Raw genomic sequence first — 25,926 nt, 5'->3', positions numbered from 1 at the left:
AAGCCACCTAAGCAAGTAAGTAACTATTCGACTATTCGACTGTTGCGAAATGGTTTGATTTTCAACTTTTCAACACTTTAACTTTTATTCAATTTTCGGCTTTTCGACTTTTCGATTTCCCTTTTTTCGACTTCACGACTTTTTGACATTTTGACTTACTATTTTTTTCCCCTTTCGAGTTACCGATTTTTTGACGAACAACTTTTCGAATTTTGACTTTCCGTGTTTTTCGATCTTTCGAATCCTTGCTTTTCGATTTTCAAACAATATTTTTTTATTTTTTCGACTATAGACTTTTTTGCTTTTCAACTTTTATAACTTCCTAACTTTCGGGCTGATCGACTTTTCGACTTCTCGATTTTTCGGCTTTTCGATTTTTTGGACTTTTTGATTTTTCGATTATCGACTTTTGGGTTTTTCGAAATCCTGATTTTTCGATTTTCGGACTTTTCGACATTTCAATTTTTCATCGTTCGAACTTTTCGACTTTCCGCTTCTTCAACTTTTCAATTTTTCAAATCTTCGATTTTTCGACTTTTGAATTTTCTGATTTTTCGACTAGCCAATTTTTCTGAATTGCACCTAAAATTAAAAAAGAAGAAAACTTATCCAATTTAATTCTACTATGTATATTTTATTCACGACAGATACGTATTTCAAATAGCTGACATTTCAGTTATTTGACACTCCGACTTTTCTACTATCAATTCTTCGACTGAGTTTCCGACTTGGATTTTTCGACATTTGGGCTTTCCGAATTTTCGACTTTCGGACTTCTCGACTTTTTCACAATCGACTTTTTGACTTTCATTTCTTTCAACTTTTCGAATGTTGAATATTCCGAATTTTCGACTTTTCGACTTTCTGACTTTGACTTTTCCACAACCAACTTTCTAATTTTCCGACTTTTCGTTTTTCATTCTACGTTTTTCATTTTCGAATGTTCGAATTTTAACTTTTCGACTACCTGATTTTTCTACTTTTCGATTTTCCGACTTTTCGGACTTTTCGACTATTGGCTTTTCAACTATTTTCGACTATCAACTTTTTAAATTTCAAGCGTTTAGAATTTTTAACGCCTTAATTTTTTAAAATAACCGAATTTTGCTTTTTAGACTTTTTCATTTTCGGACTTTTCGACTTTCGGACTATTCAACTATTCTGACTTTCCGACTTTTCCACTATCGATTTTCCGATCTTGGAACTTTCCGAATGTTAGACTTTTCAATTTTCCGACTTTCTAACTTCGGGCTGCTCCCCTTTTTAAAATTGTCTTTTAGACTTTGGGACTTTTTAAACTCTCGTCTTTTCGATTTACTGATTTTTCAACTTTTCAATTTTTAGACTTTGACTATCGACTTTTTGAATTTTCGTTTTTTCGGCTTTTCGACTATTCAACTATTTAATTATTCATTTATTCGACTTATGCAAAATGGTTTGATTTTCCACTTTTCGAGTTTTGGACTTTTCAATTTCCTGATTTTGCTACTTTTCGATTTTCGTACTTTTCAACTTTTCGATTTTTTGAACATCCGACTTTTAACTTTCCGATTTTCCTATTTTTCGGTTATCGAACTTTTCGATTTTTCAATTTCTCGGTTTTCTGACTTTTCAGCTTTTTGACTTTTCGACATTTCGGCTTTTGGTCCTCTCGATTTTTCAACTTTTTAACTTTTTGGTTTTCCCCCAAGTAACAATCCAATAGCAAATTAGTCTTATTCATTTCTTATAGCAGTTTTATAGCATTGTAAAGTCTATCAGATTTTATAATGTTCTTCCTCAAGTGAATTTTATCTTATTTGATTAACATGTCTGAAGTATAACTGCAGTAGACTTGAAGAAACACCCATAAAACTACATTATCAATAGGTGTAATTCATCTAATAAGCGGTTTTAAAGGATACTTCATTATCGCTGAAAAACGACGTTCCTTAAAACTTAACAATAGTTTTGACAAAAATTTAAGACATTCTTCTGTAAGATTGGTTTATCTTAACAATACCGCCACAAAACTTTCTTAAAACCGCATATTTTTGAAAGATAAAGCATATTCTTAAGAAAGAACATTCTAGCGTAAACAACTAATCTGTCAAAATGGGTGACTGAACCTGGCGAAAATTGAAATAATATGAATCTTTTAAACTAAAACTAAGCATAAATCTGTCCAATATTTTAAAAACTCAGTCAGAAGAACAATCGGCACCACAAAACATTAAAAAAGCTTTTCAGCGGCGCGGGTTATCTCTAGAGTTTTTCGTATTTTTTGAACTAAATATAGAGGTCATAAGTTGGGGTCTTTGTTTGGAAAGGCTATCAAGGAGCAGTTGTTGAAGCATATTTTATAAAAGCTGTACTAATTCTGTAGATTAAATTTTGCGCTGTCGTGCAGTCCTCATTAAATTTTTAGAATCAATTTATATTGATAATCAACATGGCTGTTGTACTTTAAAAATATAATGTATTAACTCAATGGAAATAAACGAATCTCCACCACAAACACTTTGCTACATCGTTGACGTTTTGTTTGTTTATACTAGAATGGCATCTAGCAAAAAAAACTTGGTTACCTTAAGTCATTCAAACAATTCTTATACAAGCACAACTTGTCTTCTTCAAGAATACAATAAGTATAGATGAACTTATCATCCTCTTGGAAAAATGTTCTTTGTCTTGTGCAAGAAATATTAGTTTAATAAGCACTATCTACTGAGTTCAGATAAAACCATTGAAAAAATGGCGAACAAGGCTGTTTTGATTATTTTTGAAATGGTAACCAATTGCATATGGGCGTTTATGGGCATGGTGTTCTCCCATATCATAAGTGATCTAACTTTTTTAAATAAATGTTTGAACGTAGAAAAGGCTTCTTACCACGATTTGGTAGCTGCCAGCTTCTTCGTGAAATTATTTAGCTGTTTTAATTCACCAAATTATTTAATCTTGCAAAAATAACCGGCGCGTTAAAATTTTCTAACTTTCATGTCAAAACAAAACATCGACAAACTGAGCGTGGTATAAAAAATATCTCTTTTTTTGCAACAAAGTAGCATTTTTTATTTTCAATTTGTATTCATATCTATTTTGGTAAAGCTATATCTGTGAATTCTTTTTTCGTTTATAGCTCTTAGTCAATTTCAAGAAAGTTTAGCCTGTGAAAAATGTATGATGCCTTGCAAGTGTTCTTTATGAAGAGAACCATAAAATCGTCAACACTGGTGGTGCTTTTGCTTTAGTTTTAAGCGACTCTTGGTAGTCACTTTAAATATACATCGATAAACATTAGAAGTTTTAAGAGGACCTTTGGGAACATTCTTGAGAACCTTGTATAGTTTGGGCCTTCCTAGTTTTATAAGTGTTTTATGGCCGTTTTATCGCAGTTTTGTAGAGTTACAAGTTTCACGATCGGTTTTAAGGAGCGAATGCTGAAAACCATTTCAAGGGAACCTTAAAACTGAAATTGTTACTTGGGCCGTCGTTTTGAGTTTTTGACTTTCCTACTTTACGATTGTTAAGCTTTTCGATTTTTCGATTTTTTGCCTTTTCGGCTTTTTGACTTCCTGATTTTCATAGTTTTCGAGTTTAGTAATTCTCGACTTTCGGACCTTTCGATTTTCCGACTTTTCAGCTGTTGGACTTTTTGGTTTTCCGGCTTTTCGAATTTTTGATTTTCCGACTTTTTGACTTTTCCGCTTTTCGAGTTTTGGACTTCTCAACTTCCTACTTTTTGATTTTCGCATTCGGAGTTTTCGACATTTCAATTTTCCGACTCAACTACGATTTTTTGACTTTTTGTCTTCTGGTCTTGTTGACTTTTCGAATTTTCGATTTTCGACGTTTCAGCTTTTCAACTTATCGTTTTTTCCGGTTTTCGATTATTCGACTATTGCGAAAGGGTTTATTTTTTCAACTTTTCGACTCTTAGAGTTATCTACTTTTCGGCTTTTCTACTTTTGGACTTTTGGACTTTTCAAGTTTTCAATTTTTCGGTTTCCGGCCTTTCGACTTTAAGATTTTTCGAGTTTTCGATTTTTTGACTTATCGACTTTACAGGTTTTTGATTTTTCGACTTTTCGATTTTTGGACCTTTCGACTTCTTAACTCTACGGTTTTCCAGCCTTTCGGCTTTCCTACTGTTCGACTTTTAGACCTTTCGGCTTTTTGACTTTGGGACTTTTCGACTTCCTGATTTTCTTATTTTTCCATTTTCGCACTTTCCGACCTTCAGACGTTTCGATTTTCCAATCGACTTCTCGAATTTTTGACTTTTCGGCTTTTCGATTTTTGGCTATTCGACTATTCAACTTGGTGACTTCGCAACTTCACAACTTGGCGATTTCGCGACTTCGAGATTTCACAACTTGGCAACTTGGCGACTTCGAGATTTCATGACTTGGCGATTACGCAACTTCACAACATGGCAACTTGACGATTTGGCGACTTCGCAATTTAGCGACGAGGCGACTTTATAACTTGGCGATTTTGCGACTTGGTGATTTTGTGACTTCGCGACTTTACGACTTGTCGACTTGGCAACTTAGCAACTTTGCAACTTTTTGGCTTTCACCTTTTCAAATTTTGTACTTGTCAACTTTTCAAGTTTTCGACACACACTCAAATGCTTTTGACGTAAGACTACGTCTTACGCCAAGTTTTGAGATTCCAAAAAATCGAAAAATGCGAGCGTCACGAAAAATGAAAGGTTTTGAGCGCTAATAGCTCAGCGGTTTTCCGATCGATTTTCAATATTCTTACACCAATCGATCGGGAAATCTTCTAAGAATTGACCCAAATGAAGAAAAGTATAGATTCTGGATGTTTAACTATTGAAAAATTGAAAATAATGAACCTATGTTTTACCAGAATTCTCTCTTCGTGATTGGTTGGAAGATTCTTTACGATGATCTAAACCTATACCCATTTGATATCTGTGCTTGGGTAGTAAGCCAAAACAAGTGACAGTTCCCTTATTTCAACAAGATTTCTTAACACCGCGGTTCAACCTAGGCCATTTTGATGTCCTTGCTTGGGAAGTACGCCAGAGAGAGTAACAAAGCCCCCTCGTGCCAACAGATTTCTTACGAACGCGATTAAACCTAGTCCAATTTGATGTCTGTGTTAGGGAAGTGTGCCAGAAAAAATGACGCAAGTTCGTTGTCCCGATAGATCGCAAATTCTGTACTGGGAGACGACTAAACCTCGGCGAACTTGACAGCTGTGTTGGAAAAATGTGCTACAGCTGTAGTGTTCGGTTATAATACGACTTTGTATGAATACGCATGCTTGCCGTTTCATTAGAAGTGTAGTGGAAAGATGTGCTGTTGATAAAATAGGATTGAATTGGTAAAATCCCTTCAACGTGGGAAACCATGGGTAATAAAAACAATCTTTAATGTCAGTAAGGTAGCAGGAAAGCAATAGTTTGTGTTCTTGATTTTGTTAAATTGTTTTCAAATGCACAATCTTTTGAGAATTAAACGTATGCAATGTTACTACTTTGATAAATGTAACATATAACGCATGTAGCATTCATATATGTTGCATATAGCATGTATACATGAAGAATCGAATGATTACAAGCATGAATACATGCCACTATCACTACAAAGAGACGTACGTAGTCCTGCGTCACCTATATATGCGGTCGTGTCTTGTACACAACCCCTCTGATTTTTTTACACGGTTTGTTTTTTCGAATTATAAGAACGGGGCAATTTAAGGGTCACTCATTTATTTCTCAATACATTTGGGAGAGGCCCGACATTCGTCACATATTTTATAAATGGTCCCTAAATGGCACCGTTCTTGAGTAATCGAAAAATACAAAGCGTGTAAAAAAAGACTTGAGTGTATTGTCCTTTTAATAGACTTTCGATTTTTTCCAGCTTTTCGATTTTACGGCAATGCGCTCTATTTAGTAACTTTTCAGTTAGACTTCTGGCGGATGGGCCTTTTCAGTTCTCGACCTGTTCATCTTTCAACTTTTTGACTCTTTAATTCCTTAATTAAATTAATTTTAAATTAAGAGTTTTTTTACAGCTTGGAATTTTCGCTTAGCTGGAACATTTTTGATTTTTTGAATTTCGATTACCCGATTTTCCTATTTAAGCAGTTCAAGCTTTCGAATTTCGTCTTTTCGTATTTTCGACTTTTTAATTTTTAGATTTTTAGATCGAAATTTGGACTTTCGACTTCACCATCCTTTACTTCTCACAAAAGACTGTTTATTTTTGAACCGAATGACTTTTTTTTTTAATTTTCGACTTTTTAACGCTTAGACTTTTCTAACTGTCTTTTCAATTTTTGGTCTTTTCCACTTTTCCACTTTTCAAGTTTAGAAATTTACAAGTCTGCAATTTCCATGAGTTAGTTCTTAAAATATATTTATCTTTTCAGCTTTAAATATTTAACATAGGCTTTGGACTCTCGATTTTAGATTTTAGACTTTAAAATTTTAACTTTTAAGTTTTGACTTTGATCTTTGGCTTTGGATTATAGACTCCAGATTAAGGACTTTGAACTTTGGACTTTTACTTTTTACTTTTTACTTTTTACTTTTTACTTTTTACTTTTTACTTTTTACTTTTTACTTTTTACTTTTTACTTTTTACTTTTTACTTTTTACTTTTTACTTTTTACTTTTTACTTTTTACTTTTTACTTTTTACTTTTTACTTTTTACTTTTTACTTTTTACTTTTTACTTTTTACTTTTTACTTTTTACTTTTTACTTTTTACTTTTTACTTTTTACTTTTTACTTTTTACTTTTTACTTTTTACTTTTTACTTTTTACTTTTTACTTTTTACTTTTTACTTTTTACTTTTTACTTTTTACTTTTTACTTTTTACTTTTTACTTGCATCTTGAAAATTTCTGCTGCTAGAGTAATGCTAATACAAATCTTTACAATGATTTAACACACAATACTTACAGTGCACGTTCAGATAGACTCGTTTGCTGACGGCTGGTGGCACTTCGTTTGACGCAATGCACAAGTAAGCACCCATTTGTCTTCGGTCCACGTTCGAAAGGTTCAGCAGGTTCCCGACGTGCGTATCAACTGGTTGCGAGCGGTCGGCGGAAGGCAAGATAAAGAAAGCGTTAGTAAAACAATTCACCCCAAGCATGAATTATAGACGCCGTTGGATGCTGGCAAATTGCCTCATAAATTATTATATCAAACGCGACGACAGCTCTCTGAAGCTCTCCCGGAACCATTTCACATCTCGTATGTTCGACATGAAAGCGCACAGCCAGCAAATTGTGTCGGAATTCAAATGGCGGAATTTTCACAGCATTCCTGGGTGCTGCAAACAAGGCACACTACTTTATTACCTATTTTGCTTTATTGGAGTCGGCATTGTCACTTGTTTCCTTTCCCTGGTCATGATGCTAAATGAGAATGAATCTCACGAAGCGCCAAAAAAATTTGATTTTCACACTTTAACCAGATAACTTCATCATTAGATTCATTTTCGGTATTTATCAGAAACGAACGCCACTTTCTAATTAAAGCTAATGACTCAATCACTCTTTCCGCAAGCAAATCATAAATCTAATGAAATACCCTGCAATTAAAATCAATCTTAACGAACGGGAAAATGAGCAACGATTGGTCTGGCAAATGGCATCACGACTTCTCGACATCTCTTTCTCTTCTCGATTAGCCGCCATCCACAACGAGAAAGGCTAACAGACCAACAAAAAAGCAGCAACAAGCCACCGCACAGTGATGAAACACAGCCATAAATCAATCACGTTAACCACCGAAAAGGACAAAAGCCCACTGGCATTTCTTTGAAAGCAAATGGCGGCCCAAACTGGGGTTGGTCACGGAACACCAACTGCCGTAACTGGCATGAGTTGAGAAAATGGTTTCTGCCAGTCATCAAATAAGAGATAATGAAAACAAATCATTCCTCAAGTAGCTAATCTAATCCTAGTAAAAACGATCCAATCCACACAACCCGACCAAGGCTAATTCGGGCTCGTTCTAATTCATTCGGTAATCCTCCTCGCGGTCGGCTACACATCTGGCAGCACTTCCACACCGTCTCCATTGGTAACCAACACAAACAGATTATATCTGGCTGGCGCTGTGTCAAACCAGAAAACGAGCTTCAACGGATCATTAATTTTGCTAAATTAATTTCCACTTCCACCAGACAGCAGGCATTCTGCTATTCTCGGGAGCGAGAGCTTCAAGTTCGCGTCAATATTCCACCCACCCACCCGCCATGCCAGTTGACAAGGGAGTAAATAAGCGAAGTTTAGTGGCTTGCCAACGGCAATAAACCCACCCGCCCACTCACCCACCGACCGACAGACCGACCGTGTCATAACCGCAAAATTGAATGAGTAATGGATATCCTTCCGAAACTGTTTACCGCCCCCGGGCAACCCGCCTGCAGCCTTGCAGAGTTAATTTACCTTTCCGCACGTCGGTTCCGTTCCGATGCAGATAGAGTGGACTGCCATCGTTTCGACGCCAGGTAACCTTCGGCGTCGGATGGCCGGTGGCTTTGCAGAAGAATGTCACATTTCCACCCTCCCGGATGGTGGTATCCGACGAGGACTGCTCGTCCGAAATGTCCGGCGGCACTGCGACCGAAGGGAGAAAGAAACAAAACAACCATCAATCAGGGCGGATGATTTGCATCGAGACACGCATTTTCTCGCTTAACTTACGCTGAACATCGACGCAGCCGACTTGTTTCTGCAGCGGGGCCGCATTGATCTGGCACATGTAGCAGCCGCGGTCCGATTCGCGTACGTTTCGGATTTTCAGCCGCCATACGTTCGACTCCTCCTGGGTCACGCTGTAGCGTGAATTGTGTGTCACAACCCGGCCCTGTAGGGCTAGCACGGTCTGATCGGAAGCACGCATCCATCCAACCTGCGTGAAACAATTTGTGTGGTGACTTATGAGTATGCTGCTTCAAACCTAACGTGAAGTGACGTTAAAAGCCTTACCTTATAGGCACCTAAATTTTGTACAGCACAACTTAACGTCGCTTCTCTACCGATAGGAACTGTTACGTTTTCTATTGGCCCTGCGAAACTCGGCTTCGGTTCCTGCTCGTTCCGTGAGTCTGTGCTTCCTGGTAAGAGGAGATAGAAAACATGAAAAACATTAATTTAGAGCAAACTCATGTGTCAAAGGTTTGTTTTGTTTTTCGAAACGAGATTATTCAGTTAATTTGAAGGTTTGTGTTTGTTTGATGGAAAGACGGTTAAAGACACTTTACATCTTTCGGTGCATTCGTGCACTATTATTTAGTTAACTTGAAGGTCAATTTAGGTATACCGAGTTCGGAGTACCGACAAAATTATTGGATGAAATCGAGTAATCATCGATTCGAATATTGCGCACGTCAGGCTGTTTTCCAATATGTGCTCTTCAATTTTTTCCCCTTTCATCAAATTCTTCAAGCGTCATATACCTGTCTCTCTTTCCGTTCTCGTTCCGTTTCCGTTCCGTTTCCTGATCGATTTTAAATATTTTTGCACCAATCGATCGGAAAATGTTCTACGCATCCGCACCAATAAAGAAAACTATTGATTTTTTAGTGCGCACTATTAAAAAATTGGATATAATGGAGCATTGTCCACCTAGAAGAAATCCTCGCATGATTGGTTGCTGGAAATGACATCATCAAAGTGGTAACGCATTTTCACGCTTCGGCTTATAATTCAGTCAATTCCTAATACAGTAATAATTCTGGCTCTGGGAAATGGTTTACTGGGAAATGGTACATTCTAGGAAAAATATTTCTGGGAAATAGTACTTTCTGGGAAATGGTTATCGGGCAAATTGCATTCTGGCGAAAAAAATCTGGAGAATGGCCTCGAAATTTACGTCGTAATAATCTCCTGTTCATCCCTGGCTCTCGCACAAACTACGGCCACAATGAACCGTTAGTAAGTGTATGTCGCGTGTTTAACGTTTGTAATGAAGAATTCGATTTCAATGTCTCTCGTGCTACGTTAAAGAAGAATTTTTGTCTTGTTATATCTGCCTCATAAGTATTTATTCAGTGTGTATAAATTAGTATTATTTGTGAATTAGCGCATAGGATAGTATATAAGCAATGTTGTACTGTAGGATGACATGTTATTTGTTGTACAGTTAAAAGATGAGAGGTTTTGTGCCCACGGGAGAAGATACAACGACATAGAGTATCACTCCCGAGGGCTTTTCCCTACTCCATAGAAAATAAACAATAAACAATGGTTTTCGGGTAAATGTTTCGGGCGAGGGTTGAAAAACTTGTCTCAAAGAGTAAAGATCCATCACCACTACGTTTCATGTTATTCAAAATAGGAGTTGCATCAGAACTCAAAGACGATGCACTTTCAAGCGACCCCTGGGCTGAAAACGTATACTTTCGGGAATTCGAAGACTACTGTTCAAAAAACGTGGCTCAGGTTATCGGGATAAACGAACGCAAACGTAGTAAACCGTATCACCAAACCATATAACCGCTCTACACATAACGAAAAAATGAATCTCGCATTCGACATAAACTGAAATCCGACATATTTTTCCATTATAAAACGTAAATGACAGATTTTATTCCAACTCGTCAGTTGGGGTTGGCAGCACCCTCTCAGATTTCAATGAAACTTTTTGTGTGTATAAATAACAGAAGTTGGCGCAAGTGTTTTATCATGCGCCATTCGTGAGAGTATGCTTGAAACTATCAATGTTTCCCTATTGAACAACAGATGTCGCTACTTCGTAATGCATATTGTGCATTTCCGTAACAATTTCGCGCGACAAAAAATTTACTGATCACAACAATCTTATTCTTTCTATCGCTAATCGCAATATGTATAACGTTTAACACCTGAACCAATAAATAGTTGGTAACATGGGCGCAGCGACGAGGGGGGGGGGAGGGGGTAAGGGGGTCCAAACCCCCCCCCCCCCCAGAAGAAAATTTGTTCTACACTTTGAAGCTTGAAATTTCTGCTACCAACTGCTTAGAGCACAGGAAAATTTCCAGGACTAGTTGTACGATCCTAGTTGTCATCGTCAGTAGCATAGACCTGGGGTGGCTCGTGCTGTTTCAACTAGTTGGCTGCATTCCACTCAATCTTGGATTACTCGTCACCTATTTCCCAGGCGTCTCAGAAGGCGAGTCGCAAGACCAAGTTGAGCCATCCCGCACGTTGGCCCCTCTGATCTAAGTGTCCGTGGGGTTGTTAAATAGAACCGTTTTCCTTATGACTATCTGTCTTATGTCGTGCTGCTCGTGATTCCTATACACTCAAGTCTCGTTTTCTGTCCACTATTGGGGGACGTAAAAAAATCAATCGTAAAAAGAAAAGACGTTATTTCAAATTTTAGACGTAAAACGAGACGACGTTAATTCAAATTTCGGACGTAAAAATGTTGACGGAGAAGGAAATCACGTTAAATGAATGGACATAAAAAGAGATTCCAGTGTACCTCCGCCGCTCCCCGCTTCCAGCTTTTGCTCGATTAAATATAGTCTGTAAGGGCGGGCATGTCCTCCCTGAACATCGTCAAATCCATCAAAACTACCGGTCTAACAAGGGATGTGTACTTTGTCAGCATCGTACGATGACTATCATTTGCTAGCGCATGGAAGCGTTTTGAAAAGGGCAAAGTAGACTCGATTTCCTGCTTAAATGCACCGCAAGATCTCCTTACTTGTGTTATCCGCGGCCACCAGCGTTTCCAAAAACACAAACACAACTTCCACTTCTGGTTCGTCACCGTCAACGATTACCGTCCGCGAAAAGTGCATGTTCGTCTCTTTGAGCCTCTACCAATAGTGTTTTTGGTCTGCGACTCATTTACTTTTAGCCCAATCCTATTAACATTCGCCTTCAGTCCAACGCAAATGGCCTCTGCCGTTGCGAAGTTTCGGCTAACAATATCAAAGTCATCTGCGTGGCCAAGAAGTTTGCTACCTTCACTGAAAATTGAGTCTTTCGTTTCGATTTTGCTCGCCGGGTCATTTTCTCAAGGGTGATGTTGAAAAGCATGCAGGATAAGCTGTCAACTTGTCTCGACTCTTGTTGCACCTCGAGGGGACTCGACCCTATTGACTCTAATAGTCTCCCCCAGCCGAGATTTGAATATACAACGTGCCAACTGGGAGGCGCAATTTCAACATTTACCTTCTTTTATTTCAATTCGACTTTTTTTGTCAAACGAAAAACCCTGAGTATAAACCCAAAATAGCTTTTAATTGAAAATAATTCTCTATTTCAATCAATCAATCAATCTAATGTATACCCAGCCAGCTTGATCCTGCCCTACTAGCACGGTGGTTACAAAGTTGTTGCGTTAACCGAAATATGACTAATTTCAGTCGTAATCCGGTAGCTTAAACTAAATGGACCTATCTTGTGCTACTTGGGTGGTGTTTGTTAGAGCTAATCTTAAACGTGAAAATAATTCTCCATTTCCTGAATAAACTCGTTAAGGTTAGGCTATGTCAGAGTGTTTTTTTGTAAACCCCCTCCCCCCCCCCCCAAGAAAAATTTCTGGCTATGCCCCTGGTTGGTAAACATTGTTTTATTTATTGCGTTCATGTCGCGAAATTTAATTTTTTCGAATTGAAATGTCGCAAGTACATCAGCTTTTGGCTTTCGGCCAGGCTTTTCATAAAGCCCTATTAATGGATCTTTATAGGGCTTTAGCTTTTCAGGGCTCTCGGATGACTGGTAGTAAGATGCTATGGAGATGATGCTATAATAAATAAAAAATAAAAATCGTTTCCAACCCCGCAGTTGTCACGAATGACCCAAGCAGCACAATCAGGTATCAGCATTTGTGGCTCGAGCAGCACGTTCTTCGCGATTGTATGGAAGATTTGTGCCTTGCCCATCTTGCCCGTGTCATCATTTACCTAATGAGGACGGGAAGGAAAACAGAGGGAATAGGAGGGGGTGGATAAGGAAATTTGACAACACAAACACACATACCAAGTAATTTCTGCACCCTCAAGGGGGTGCGTAATCCTTGGTAGTTAACTTATCAATAGTATACCCCCTAGGAGGTGTACACATGATAAATAGGAGCTTATAGCTTTATACCGCTGGCGGTAGGAAACATCAAAATGTCACGCAATTTCAGTTTCCTGAAATCCGATTCATTTAAGATGTAGCATTTAAGGAATCCGCTATGCTAGAATCCTACAAGATACGTGGCATATACAATGCCTTTATATCGCCGTTTGCAGTTATAAAAAGGATTGGAAAATGATCGAGCATTCTATTTGAAAACTTGACCATTTTCAAACCCGTTTTTAACTCTGTTGACGAAATTTTCCGAAAACTACAGTTAAACCGGAATACTCAACAAACCATGTCACCCAAAATCTCAATCTCAAGCAGGACAAACAAACAAAAAATCATTTCTACACAGGAACAAAAAGCATTTTAAAAACTAAAATCCGATTATCCAAAAAAGGCCATCTCAGAAATTGATGAAATTTTTTTTTGAAGATAGATAATTAGGGTAGATGATCCATTAGTTGCGCCACTAAGCACAATATAACTTCATTTTGCTTGTTTATTGAGCTATATGCTTCAATTAATGCTTGTGGGATATAAATTTATCAAATACAAGGTATTTGTCACAAGGCAAGACAATTGCTTTCGTTGTACGAGAAGCTTTATAAAGAAAAAATGAATTTTCCGATTCAATTATATTGTACCAACAGTTGCGCTAATGTTTCCTTAATTAAGTTTGATGTTCCTGTAATTGTGTTATTCCATATACATTGCTAGGTTGCTAAGTGAAAAAACATCGTAGCAAAACTATAGATGAGCGCCTATAGTTGTGCGCTCCAACTGCGCATTAGATTTTGGAAAATTGGCATTTTAGCAAATAATGCTTTAATTTTAAATGGTGTAGTCTAACTACCAATACTTCTAAAAGCCTGTTTTATATAATGAATGTAATGGTTTTATCTAAAATGCTACGGTGACTAAAATATGCATTAATAATGAATAGTGGCGCAACTATTGGTACTACCACAACTATTGGATCAACTACCCTATATGGTCTATAATTCTTCCATACATTGCAAAATGGGCATATTTAAGGGAAAAAAGTTTTTCTAACAAAAACTTTTTTCGGAAAAAAAATATTTCAGTATTTTCGAAAATGGTCCTATTAATAAGCTTATAACTGACTCTAACAATAAACCAAAAATCAGTTTTGTTGACCGTTTTTTTTTTTTGGGTACGTTCTCCACTGCGACCAGTTATTTGATCTATTGTGGCGGGCCCCTATTTACTGTAGCCACGTCACGGTGTCCTATCACCATTAGTATGAGTGATTTCCACTTGTTTAATGGCATTGTCCCAATAAGGTATTGAATAACGAATAAAGTTTATTGCCTTATTGGGCGAACTTGTCCACACAACAGAGGGTGGTATTAAACCTTCATCAAAGAATTTACTCCTCCTATGATAAAGTGCCACGCAGTTACAAAGCAGATGTTCCGCATTCTCGCTATCTAGGTTACAAAAGCGACAAGAGTCATCTTCCAGTTTGCCTAGCTGTTTCAAGTGATACTTACTAGAGCAGTGGCCCGTTATTAGGCCACAGAAAGTACGTAAGTCTTTTTTGGATAGACTAAGAAGTCTCTGAGTTACTGCTTTGTCAGGTGATATAAATCGCTTTGATTGGCGAGCTGTTAAATTGTTATTCCATATATTATCTATCATTGATTTTTCCCAGTTACTTAATTCCATTCTGAGGGTACATATTGAGGTCCCACAGAATAGTTCTGGTCCAATGAAAGTTTTTATCGATCCAGCTTTTGCAAACTGATCCGCTTTTTCATTGCCTTCAATTCCACAGTGCCCAGGTACCCAAAAAAGACTTACAGTGCTTTTTTTAGCCACCTGTTGTAGTAATTGAATGCATTCCCAAACCAGTTTGGATGAACACGAAACTGACTTCAGTGCTTTTAAAGCAGCCTGGCTATCAGAAAATATACATATATTTGCATGTAACTTTTCCAGTTTTTTCTGTGCCTATTTAATCTTCGTTTTTGGCCACCACACCAGGGCCGCGTATATTATTTTGGGTCTTATTATGACTGTATAAATCCAATAAATCATTTTAGGTTTCAGTCCCCATTTGCTTCCAAAAGTTTTCCTGCTTATCCATAAGGCATTTGTAGCCTTACTAATTATCTGATCCAAATGTAAATTCCAATTTAGTTTACTATCAAGAATTACTCCTAAGTATTTTACGGTTTGAGACAGGACTAATTTGATGCCCTCCAAATACAAATTCGGTATTTTAATTTTTCTTCTTCGCGTAAATGAAACGACAGTGGTTTTGTAAGGGTTAATAGAAAGCCCCTCATATGTGCACCACGATGTTGTTAAATTTAGAGCATATTGTAGTCTTTCGGTGATGACCTGTTCATATTTCCCACGGGTTATAATTACAATGTCATCAGCGAAACCAACAATTTCGATTCCTTCCGTTTCAAGGTGTATTAATAATTCATCAACGACAAGTGACCATAGCAGAGGAGAGAGAACTCCTCCTTGTGGACAGCCTGTTACAGTTTTTATCGTGATTGCTGTCATTCTATGACTACAAGTTATCTCTCTGTTTTGTAACATTTCAAAAATCCAATTTACAATAGTTTTGTCGAAATTTCGTCTTATCATAGCATTCTTGATTGAATTATGAGATGCATTATCAAATGCTCCTTCAATATCCAAAAAGGCAGCTAGTAGAATTTCTTTGGCTTCGAATGTTTTCTCGATTTTTGTTACTAGTGAGTTATTGTTGATTTTCCATGTTGGTATGCAAATTGATTTCTATTTAAACGGATCGCTTCTAGGTACTTTGATTTAATATAGTCGTCAATTAGTCTTTCTATCAATTTTAACATGATTGACGAAAGACTTATTGGCCTAAAAGATTTTGGACTTTTTTTGTATTTTTTATTTGCTTTAGGAATAAAGACAACTCGAACTTGCCGCCAGCTTGTGGGAATATAATTTAGCCTCAAACTGGCTCTAAACATTTCAGTTAGACAGGGTGTTAAACTACCTTTACTTTTTTGAATCATTACTGGACGAACTTCGTCAGTTCCTGGAGTTTTATACGGCTCAAACGAATCGATGGCCCATTCAACTTTTGCTTGAGTGAAAATACGACTTGCTAGATCTTGCATTTCTTTTCTGGTCGTATCTTGCCCAGTTGTTCTTGCAATTTCATTTTGTCCTTCGGATTCTTTTAACCTGGTCATTTCTGATCCAGTATATGAATCCAAAGAAGTCGTTTCTCCAGTCAAGATTGGCAAGGATCCTGGAAAGTGTACCTGCATCATCAAACTTAAGGTTTCTGTAGCATTGGAAGTAAAACTTCCGTCATCTTTTTTAAGAGTACCTAGACCATTGGAATGGTCTGTTGACAGTGCTTTTTGTAATCTGGCAACTGCTGGAGTATTTTCGATACTTTCACATATATGCCTCCAGCTTTTTCTTTTGGATTTCCTTATTTCTTTATTATACAGAGTTAGTGCTTTTCTGTAGTCTTCCCACTGTAAGGTGCGTTTCGCACGATTAGACATTTTACGCACCTGTTTCCTTAAGCTTTCTAACCTTGTGTTCCACCATGGAACGTCCCTGTTCGTAGATCGTACTTTGACTGGACAACTGTTGTTATATGCTTCGATTATTTTATTTGTTATTTGAAGAGATGTGTTTTCTAGCCTCTGTGTGTGCTAATACTCTTTTCTGGGAAGGTACCCCCCTCTATTAGTTTTGAATAATAAAGCTCCCAGTTTGTTTTCCTGGGATCTCTGAAAGTTTCTTTAACAATGTCATTAACTTTATATTCAAAAAGGATATGTTTATGATCAGATAGTGATATTTCGGCAGAAACGTGCCAATTATGAATTTTTTCCGAGAGTGTGTTACTACATAGTGTTAAATCTAGAACTTCCTGTCTTATAGAGTTCGTGAAAGTGTAATCAGTACCGTTATTGCAAATGTTTATATTATTATCATTTAAATATTCTAGCAGACAGTCACCTCTTTTGTTAATATTGTTACTGTTCCATATTGTATGGTGCGCATTCGCATCGCATCCTATAATGAAGGCTTTGTTCTTAGACCTACAAAATGACTACATAAATTTCTGTTTTTCCACGTGCGGTAGGTATTTCTACTACTGCTGCTACTATATCGCGATTTATAAATTCTGTGATGGGTAATAATTTAATATTACCATTTAATAGAATAGCAGATCTAGGAGATTGCTGTGTTTCATCATATATTAACTTACAGTTTTTAGTATCTATTCCTAATATTTTTGCTTTATTAGTCCACGGCTCCTGGATAAAAGCGATATCCAGTTTACTTTGGATAAATCTCCTGCAAAGTACAGCACTTGCACCCTTTGCATGATGGAGATTTATCTGGATGCATTTGATATTGTTGTGACTATGGAATGTGCTGATTTGGTAATTTTTTGGGTTCTTCAGTTCGCTCCCCAATAAATACTCTGCAGCCATTATAGCCTGCTTCGATATCGATTGTTCTATAATCATGTGTAACTAGAGTCCGTCCAGTATTTTGGCCGCCGTTTGCTCCTGGGACATTTTTGGTAGTGGTGTTGCCATCCACTATATCGTCTCCAGTTCTTTCACGGGTCCTTTTATCACTGTTGGCCTCACAAGTGTTTTTTGGAGTCCTTAGCATGTTACGGACACCGCTCGGTCCTGGAACATTTTGGTTACTTCTAACCATTTTGTCGTCACCAGTTTTGGGGGTCTTTTCAACATGGATAGCCTCCGAGTTATGGTCAATTTCCATCTTTTCAGTTTTATTTTGTTTTGGGATTATTTTCCTAATTGGAGCACTCCCAAATTTAAAATCGAGTGCAAAATCGAATTCGCGATTTAATATTTTCCATCGTAGAAACTTTTTGAAAACACGATAAAACAAACAAACAAAAAATATTAGTAAATGGACGAATAAAGAAAAATAAATAAATAATATACTAAAACAAAAATATAGGAAAAAATTTAAATATATGAATTGATAAATAAATAAATAAATATATATAGATAATCTTTTTTTTTACGCGTAAACAATGCTTAGATTATAATTGAAATTGTTTTATGTTGTTTTTGAATGATTCGAATGGTTGCACTAGCAATAGACCACCATAGCAACAAAATCTGCTCTACACCGTACTGTATACTAATGCATCCATAAAGCATATAGCTTTCCCGTAGATGCACTAACAGCGGTAGATTCAACTGACAACAAAATTCGTTGTTCCCTGTGGTAAGTAATGCTCATTTCTTGGTACATACGTTCTTATGCCGACCTACACATTGAAAGCGGTGATTGTTGATCACGTTATTTATCACCACGAAAGCACCGAGTAGAATCCTCACAAGCTTTTTTTCACGCATTTGTATTCCATCTCTAGCAATTAAGGAGATGAATATGTATGCAAGCATCGCGTAAAGCAGTAGACAATCATGATTTACCAACTATCTTGCCTGCTGATCATTCTTTTGATAGTGTTACAGAAAACATCGCATGATGACCATATACATGCAATGAGATAGCACTAGTTATTTAAAGGCCTTTTGCCTTGTGGTGGTTGCCAGTTTATCGGAATTCTCATTTATATTAATAACATGTTATATAAAATAAAAAAAAAACTTGAACTCCAGAACTATACTTATTTCCCTTTCGCAACTGCTACGTTAATTTTTAATCACTATAAGGCTTCGTTTTCTGTTGTTATTTAGGCACATTAGCAGTACTTAGGGCCATTGATAATAATGGTCGGCAACTTCGTTTCCTGCTTTTTTTGCCATTTTTATAACTTTCACATCACTTCTGCCATTCCGATTTCGTATTGCACATAATGCCACGAAAGGGATGGCAATATAAATCATAAGGCCTTTTCACTGAGTATCCGAGAATATTTAATTTTGTTATTAGCTTATTACACAAATAATTTTGATTACTTCTAACTTTTTATGATATCTATGTTACTTATAATAGTTAACTGCTTTATCACTACACAATTTATCCCCCTCTTCGGCAAACTGGGCTTTAGAAACAGCGGGTAAAAATACTCCCGCCAGTCCCATTGTTTGCTCTATTGTTACTTCATATCACATATCCCATATGGTTTTAACAACCCAGATTCACGTTCAGGGTTGCCAATAATTGTTGACCGTTAGATAGCTGAGAAATCACGGTGGCCATATAGCATCACCCATCGCCTTATTCTAGGGGTTTCCTGTAGTTGAATGCACATCGGGACGCACTGCAGTTGGCCCCATAGAAACCCTGGAACCTTCCACCACAGTCGCGCAGCTGCGGCCTGCGATCATCATTCGTCCCAACGCTGTGTGTGAGAGCGGCGAAAGGGTTTTCCTAGCTGCCATGAATGGCAAGTATGTTCGTATCCCAAATTACCAAACTGTTGATCCCTTCTGCGCTTTTAGCCTATTTGAGGATCCAGATTCTGGCCTAGAAGCAGCCTTTACTCATACTGAATCGCTGCGTGTTATCTATACGCGAGTATTGCCTGTCGACGAACTGGTGGTTCTCAAGCACTTTAATTTTCTTAGTTTGAAGTGGAAGACCTCGTCTGATGGATTTTTATATGCAGAACCATTGCAATCGATCTTCCACGACGGTATGAACGCACTACTGAACAGCTATAATCTCAGCCTTTTACGGCAAATCAACTCTGCCACTAATGAGAACAGTCGAATGCTCGATTCATATTTCGTCAGTAATTTTGATTCGCACGTCGACTTACTGCTGCTTTACATCCTCTCGTGATGACTATCTATCATCAGCTCGCCTTACCCCTGACACTGGTGAATATTTCGGAGAATGTCACAGTGGCACAGCGGATGCCGTTAGCTCCTTTTTTAGACGAACTGACTTCTTCGGTGTTCTAGATATACTACTAGAGATCTACTGGGACGAGATTCTAGAGAATAACTGTATCAATGTTGCTGTTCAGACTTTCTCGAATATCCTTTTATCAAACATTTTCCGTACTTTTTAGAATAAAGTTATCATTAGGACAACAATATGTCTGTCGGTATAAATAAATAAATAAATAAACTGTAGTTCCCAAGGAGCCTAATCCGGTCAGTATCCCGGAACTAAGGCCGATTGCGGTTGTTCGTCAAACCGCAATAAAACTGCTAATTTTATGATGCTATTACTATGGTAATACTCTGATTAAATAGATTTATTGCTGCTATTATGAAGAATATGAGAGTTCAGCGCCGCATTTCCCTTTGGCTTCGCAATATTGCCGTTTTCTGGCATATTTTTAGTCACTAAACAACAATTCAGCAAAACAAACTGTGAGTTACAGAAAGGAAGTTATTATTAATAAGTGTTCATGCCAGAATACAGCTAAAATTATTTTGCTAGATACTAAGATTGACTAATCGAATATATTTATTTTGTTTAACTAACTGGTTTTTACAAATTGCAAAATGTCGAACGAAGCTCACAAGATTAAGTTGGCGTCAGGCAGCGAAAGGCATAATCGGTCTTATTCCTGCTCTCAAGCGAGCGTAATAAACCTATTTGAGCTTATGGCTTGTCGCTTCAAGAGACGATTGATCTCAAAAATTGTTTATGAGTAATGTATATGCTTCACTTCACTTTTATAATATAGCTGAATTGAATTTTGGTAATTAAAACCATCATAAGAATGTATTAAAACCCAAATTGTTTCTTGAAAATAGAAGAATATAGCCAGCATTTAATAAAATAATACTAGGTAGCTCTTCGTAGTCTACGTTCGTGCGCATTTTCGGTCTCTTCCTGTCCCTTCTTTTGCATATTTATTCAATTTGAGTTTGCGAAAGAGTTTTTGGGAGCACTTTCGAGAATTTCGGGAGACTTTTCGGTAGACTTTTCAGAAGACTTTTCGGGACACTTTTCAAGAGATTTTTCAAGAAATTTTTCGAATGATTTTTTGGGAGACTTTTCGGAACTTTCCGAGACTTTTCGAGACTTTACCGCAGACTTTCCGTCACTTTTCGGAAAACTCTTCCGGAGACTTCGATAGACTTTTCAGAAGACTTTTTGGACACTTCAAGAGAAATACTGAAATACATTTCCAAAGATTTTCCGGGAGAGTTTTTAGGACCTTTGCGAAGAATTTTCGGGACTTTTCGAGAGGCTCTTCGAAAGATTTTTCAAAACACTTTTCGAGAAACTTTTTGAAAGACTTTAACGGAGACTTTCCTAGAGAAAAGAGAAAGGGACTTCGATATTTTGGGATTTTTCAAGACACGTTTCAAGAAATTGTTCGGCACTCTTTTCTGTTAGAGGCTTCAAGAGACTTTTCGAAAGACTTTTTGAGAGACTTTTCGTAACTTTTCTAGAGATTATTCGAGATTTTTCGAGAGTCTTTTTGGGACTTTGCGGGACACTTTTTAAGAGCCTATTCGGAAGAACTTCCAGAAGGCTTTTTGGCCGGGAGACTTTTCAGTAGTCTTATCAAAAGATTTTTCAGGGGGCTTTTTAGGAAGCTTTTCATGGGGCTTCTGAGGAGTCTTTTCAAGAGACTTTTCAGGTGACTTCCTGGGATACTTTACGGGTTATTTTTTGGAGGCTTCTTGGAAAGTTTTTCGGGAGTAATTTCTGTTTTCTGTATTAGGTATTGGAATTGTAACACCCCGCAATCTGACTCATCTTTCTCAGAAATGGCTGAACCGATTCTGATGATTTTAGTATCAAATGAAATGTCTACTTTCGTCATAGATCGAGTTTCATGTTGATTGAATTTTTAACTCAAAAGTAATCAAGACATGTGAAAAAAAATCATTTCTTAGCTGATTTAAGCAAAATCAATGCAAATCATAAAGGAGCCATATTAAACCCTTAACAGCCAAATTTGGTAGTGATTGAACTTGTAGTTTGCAAGTTATGTGAAAGAAATGTGAATAGAGGGAATCTTTAGTAATTTATATAAATTTTAAATTCACTGAATGCAGTTTATTTATTTTAACACATAAAAAGGGGCGATTTACACTCTAATTGAAACCCTTATTATTGGTGATAACAAAACCGTGTCATTTGTTACTTGTTTCATAGCAGAATTAGAAGAAAAATCGAATGGTAAAGACGTGAAATTATGCTGAAGACTTTTTCGCAAACTGCATAACCCCGTTGGCAAACGACAGGTCCTTTGTGTCGAGGAATTGAAAGTATAAGTGTCATGTCTTTTTTAGCATTGCAACCAATCAAGAACAAAAATTCCAATATTTAAAGAATCCGTGTGAGCAGCAGGCTTGCTTGATCGAGAAATACTCATTTTTGCAACTCACATGATTTAGGTGCATGATATAATAGGTCCTAGCTAAAATAATTTAATGTTAAATTCTATGGCCTTCTGTATCTTTTACAGAGGCAATTAAGGCCATGATAAATACTTAAAATTTTATCATGAGGCGTATCCTTTGAAAATGAAAACTGCTGCTACAAATCTGAATCAAACTTGGAACTCTTGTGTTAAGAGCTAACCAATAGAATCGAAGAATGGCACTGCTATATTTCATTTGATTAATTGTAGTTAAAATCGAACAACATTAACTACTATCGAGTAGTAAATGTGAGTCCAAATTGAAAGTTTATGGAAAAGAAAATGTCTGTTTTTATATTTCATGACAGTATGAAGCATCAATATTTTGGATTGATTTTATTGCACCTCTTTTTTCACAATAAGATATTCCTTTAGGTCCTTCTACTCTTTATGCAGAAAAACCATGCCCTGCTTGGCTCGATAAAAGCTACTCACATAATCTAAATATGCACATGTATTTCTGCTTTTCTTCCGCAAAACAGGAGCCATTTTGCTGCCATCATTGTTGTCCCTAACTGGCGTTCGACGAACCGTCCGACCTACCAGTGGAGAATCACTGATAGCACAATCATTGAATTATGCATTTAAATGTAGATTTATTGCCAATTTCGAATGCAAAACAATAATGCTTTCGGTCGGAAGCTGCTCAGCTTGTGGTTTCGATATATTGTGTCGTTCTTCCGGTTTCGGGGATGTATAGAGAGGAAATGCGCCTGCCAGACATTCCAGCAGGCTCATTCATTCCGTACCCTCCGATACCTCGATTCAGCAAAGCAAAGTGAGTCTTCACGAAGACAAAGGCCATTCGTCTCCTTCCGCTCCCTCCCACCTTCAGGTATTAGTAAGTAAATGTGACTCGAACAACACGTTCCCCTCGTTCCCATCTTGTTTCTGTAAGGATCCACTAGCAGTAGTAATAATGTTCTATTGGGAATAGGATGGGATTGGAAATGAGATTGCTCAATCTATTCTCCTTCTGCTGGCCCCCATTGTTACACGCGACAAAAGAGGTTGAATGATTAGAGGGAAGAATTGGAAGCAGAATGATAAAAACCAGTCAGTCCACCAACGGGGAATATATCACTCCGGATTAGTTTGTATTTGTTTTGAGGAAAGAAAAAACTTTGGCCTAGACATTGTGCTGCAAACAATAGGACAGTGACTGGCAATGCTTAGATCTTCGGTGCACAGTGAGGTGAATTCGGTTGGTCAATTTACGAAATCTCTGGTTCATTAAAGCAGCGCAGAATAAAAAATTGTTAGTTACTGTCGCCTGAAACTGACAAAATTAAACGAAATGGTTATTTTTACGTCCGATCCCATCTCACTGTGCTTCGCACAGTCTGTTCCACAGTCAGTTCCGTTGGCATATTCATATTGCTCGTGCCCGTACATGGAAATGTAAAATGTATGGATATGCCACTTTGGAGTGATTTGTTTTTCATATGCGGCTGCGACTAATGCGGTGCTTCACTGAATAATGGAAAGAATTTACGTAATCTATTGCCTGCGACGGACAGGCACTGCTGGATGTGGCAACAAGACGGCCAAGGACGGGTGAATGGAAAAACCCGTAGCAACCTGTCGGAAAACATGTGAATTTCTAAAATTAAATTTGATACAGAATCCGTAGAGTTAAGCAGCTTATAGCCGAAACTAGGAATTGGGTTCCTAATATAATTGCATAATAAAAACTGCAAATTCGAAACTCATTTCAAACTCTTCATGGGGTATAATTTTTTCAGTACCTTCCCATGAAAGTTTTACAATTAAGCACTTTCCACTAAATTCCCTCGAATTTACCAACTTTAATCCATCCACAAAATCACCTCCCGTTTTCCCCCAAACCCAAGCCACAAGCTTTCTTCATAGCGTCTCTCGCTCTGTCATAATTTATCATCAACCTATCTGCCGGAGCTATCTGGTTAGGAGTGAAACTACACGAAACCGGCTCCGCCCGTCTTTCGCCGGCAGGATGAAGAAGCATCAAAAGGCGTGCACCTAATTATCGTTATTTTACTAGAAAGCACCACAATTACCCCCACATTTTCCCACTCTATCTGTCGGTTAAGCCATTCAGGATCACACCGGAGCCCGAGCCCGAGCTTCGCGCGATAGGATTCGACGGTACAAATCATCCTGTGGAACAGCAGTGTGATCCGACGAGGAGGCAGAGTGTGACAGGATCTCCTCGAGAGCTAGCTAGCTAGCTAGCTAGCTAGCAAGGATCTCACAAGAACGTGTACTTCTATACAGGTATATCATTTGAGGGTAGAGTGGTGACTAACTTATAGTCGGTTCGCTACTGACTGCTTCTCCTCGGTTGGGCTAATGGCTGCCTGGTGTCATTTTAGCACATCAAATGAGGATGAGAGCCCCATTTATGGTGCAAATGATGTTTCTAGCGGTGTATCCAGCAGTAACAAGAAGCCCACTTCATTAGGCATCTACCCGGCACCGACCGCACCTTTCGTTGGGTTGCTGCAGCATACAAACACACACACTGCGAAATTGGTGTCGAGGCGTACGAGCTGAAGAGTCTTCTTCCTTCCAGTGCAGGACTTTTTCCACAGACATAGCCGCAAGCAACGGAACGCTTCTTACGGTTCCGGAAATGAGGCTCATGAACTTCGGAATTCTTCAAAGCTCCCAGCAGCCGCTCGTCTCGTCCATTCGATGTGCGGCACTCAACAGCAGTGCGCTGTAGTTTAAGGAAATTATGTTCAGCTCCCGGTGGGAAACTCTTGGGCGTTGTGAAAATATTGATAAATTACCCAGGGTCACAGAAGTTTGCTTCTTTGCTGGCAAGCAGTGCAGTGTCGTCAGTCCAAATGTTTACCTTTGACACCTGTTGAGTGCCGGTGTGCGATGGTAGCTTGAAAAAACGCTCAGCATGTCATATAATTCAACCTTTTACTGACTGCATTCGATTGCAAACAAAAGAGAAAACTCGAAATAGGAATTGGAAATTAGTTAAGTTGCAACTTACAAATTTAATTCTTACTAGAAACAACAAACACAGAAAACAGAAAACAGAAAACAGAAAACAGAAGACAGAAAACAGAAAACAGAAAACAGAAAACAGAAAACAGAAAACAGAAAACAGAAAACAGAAAACAGAAAACAGAAAACAGAAAACAGAAAACAGAAAACAGAAAACAGAAAACAGAAAACAGAAAACAGAAAACAGAAAACAGAAAACAGAAAACAGAAAACAGAAAACAGAAAACAGAAAACAGAAAACAGAAAACAGAAAACAGAAAACAGAAAACAGAAAACAGAAAACAGAAAACAGAAAACAGAAAACAGAAAACAGAAAACAGAAAACAGAAAACAGAAAACTACTGAAAATTGAAAATTGAAAATTGAAAATTGAAAATTGAAAATTGAAAATTGAAAATTGAAAATTGAAAATTGAAAATTGAAAATTGAAAATTGAAAATTGAAAATTGAAAATTGAAAATTGAAAATTGAAAATTGAAAATTGAAAATTGAAAATTGAAAATTGAAAATTGAAAATTGAAAATTGAAAATTG

The 25,926-nt window shown here is 37.5% G+C and overlaps 1 protein-coding gene across 1 annotated transcript in view; it reads right to left on the bottom strand.

Moving 5' to 3' along the window:
- The window catches only part of LOC128739329 (hemicentin-2-like), a 77,899-nt gene that overhangs the window by 4,695 nt on the left and 47,278 nt on the right, over positions 1–25,926 (bottom strand). Inside the window, exons 2-5 of the mRNA XM_053834807.1 lie at positions 8,971–9,098; positions 8,686–8,893; positions 8,428–8,598; positions 6,929–7,057 (exon numbers count right to left, since the gene is read on the bottom strand). Of these exons, the coding sequence (XP_053690782.1) occupies positions 6,929–7,057; positions 8,428–8,598; positions 8,686–8,893; positions 8,971–9,098 (636 nt within the window). The remainder of the gene's footprint in view (positions 1–6,928; positions 7,058–8,427; positions 8,599–8,685; positions 8,894–8,970; positions 9,099–25,926) is intronic.

The sequence above is a fragment of the Sabethes cyaneus genome, chromosome 3 (genome assembly GCF_943734655.1).
Source record: "Sabethes cyaneus chromosome 3, idSabCyanKW18_F2, whole genome shotgun sequence".
Classification (NCBI taxonomy): domain Eukaryota; kingdom Metazoa; phylum Arthropoda; class Insecta; order Diptera; family Culicidae; genus Sabethes; species Sabethes cyaneus.
Note: the sequence above shows the minus strand (reverse complement) of the source record. Positions and strands in the feature narration are given on the sequence as shown.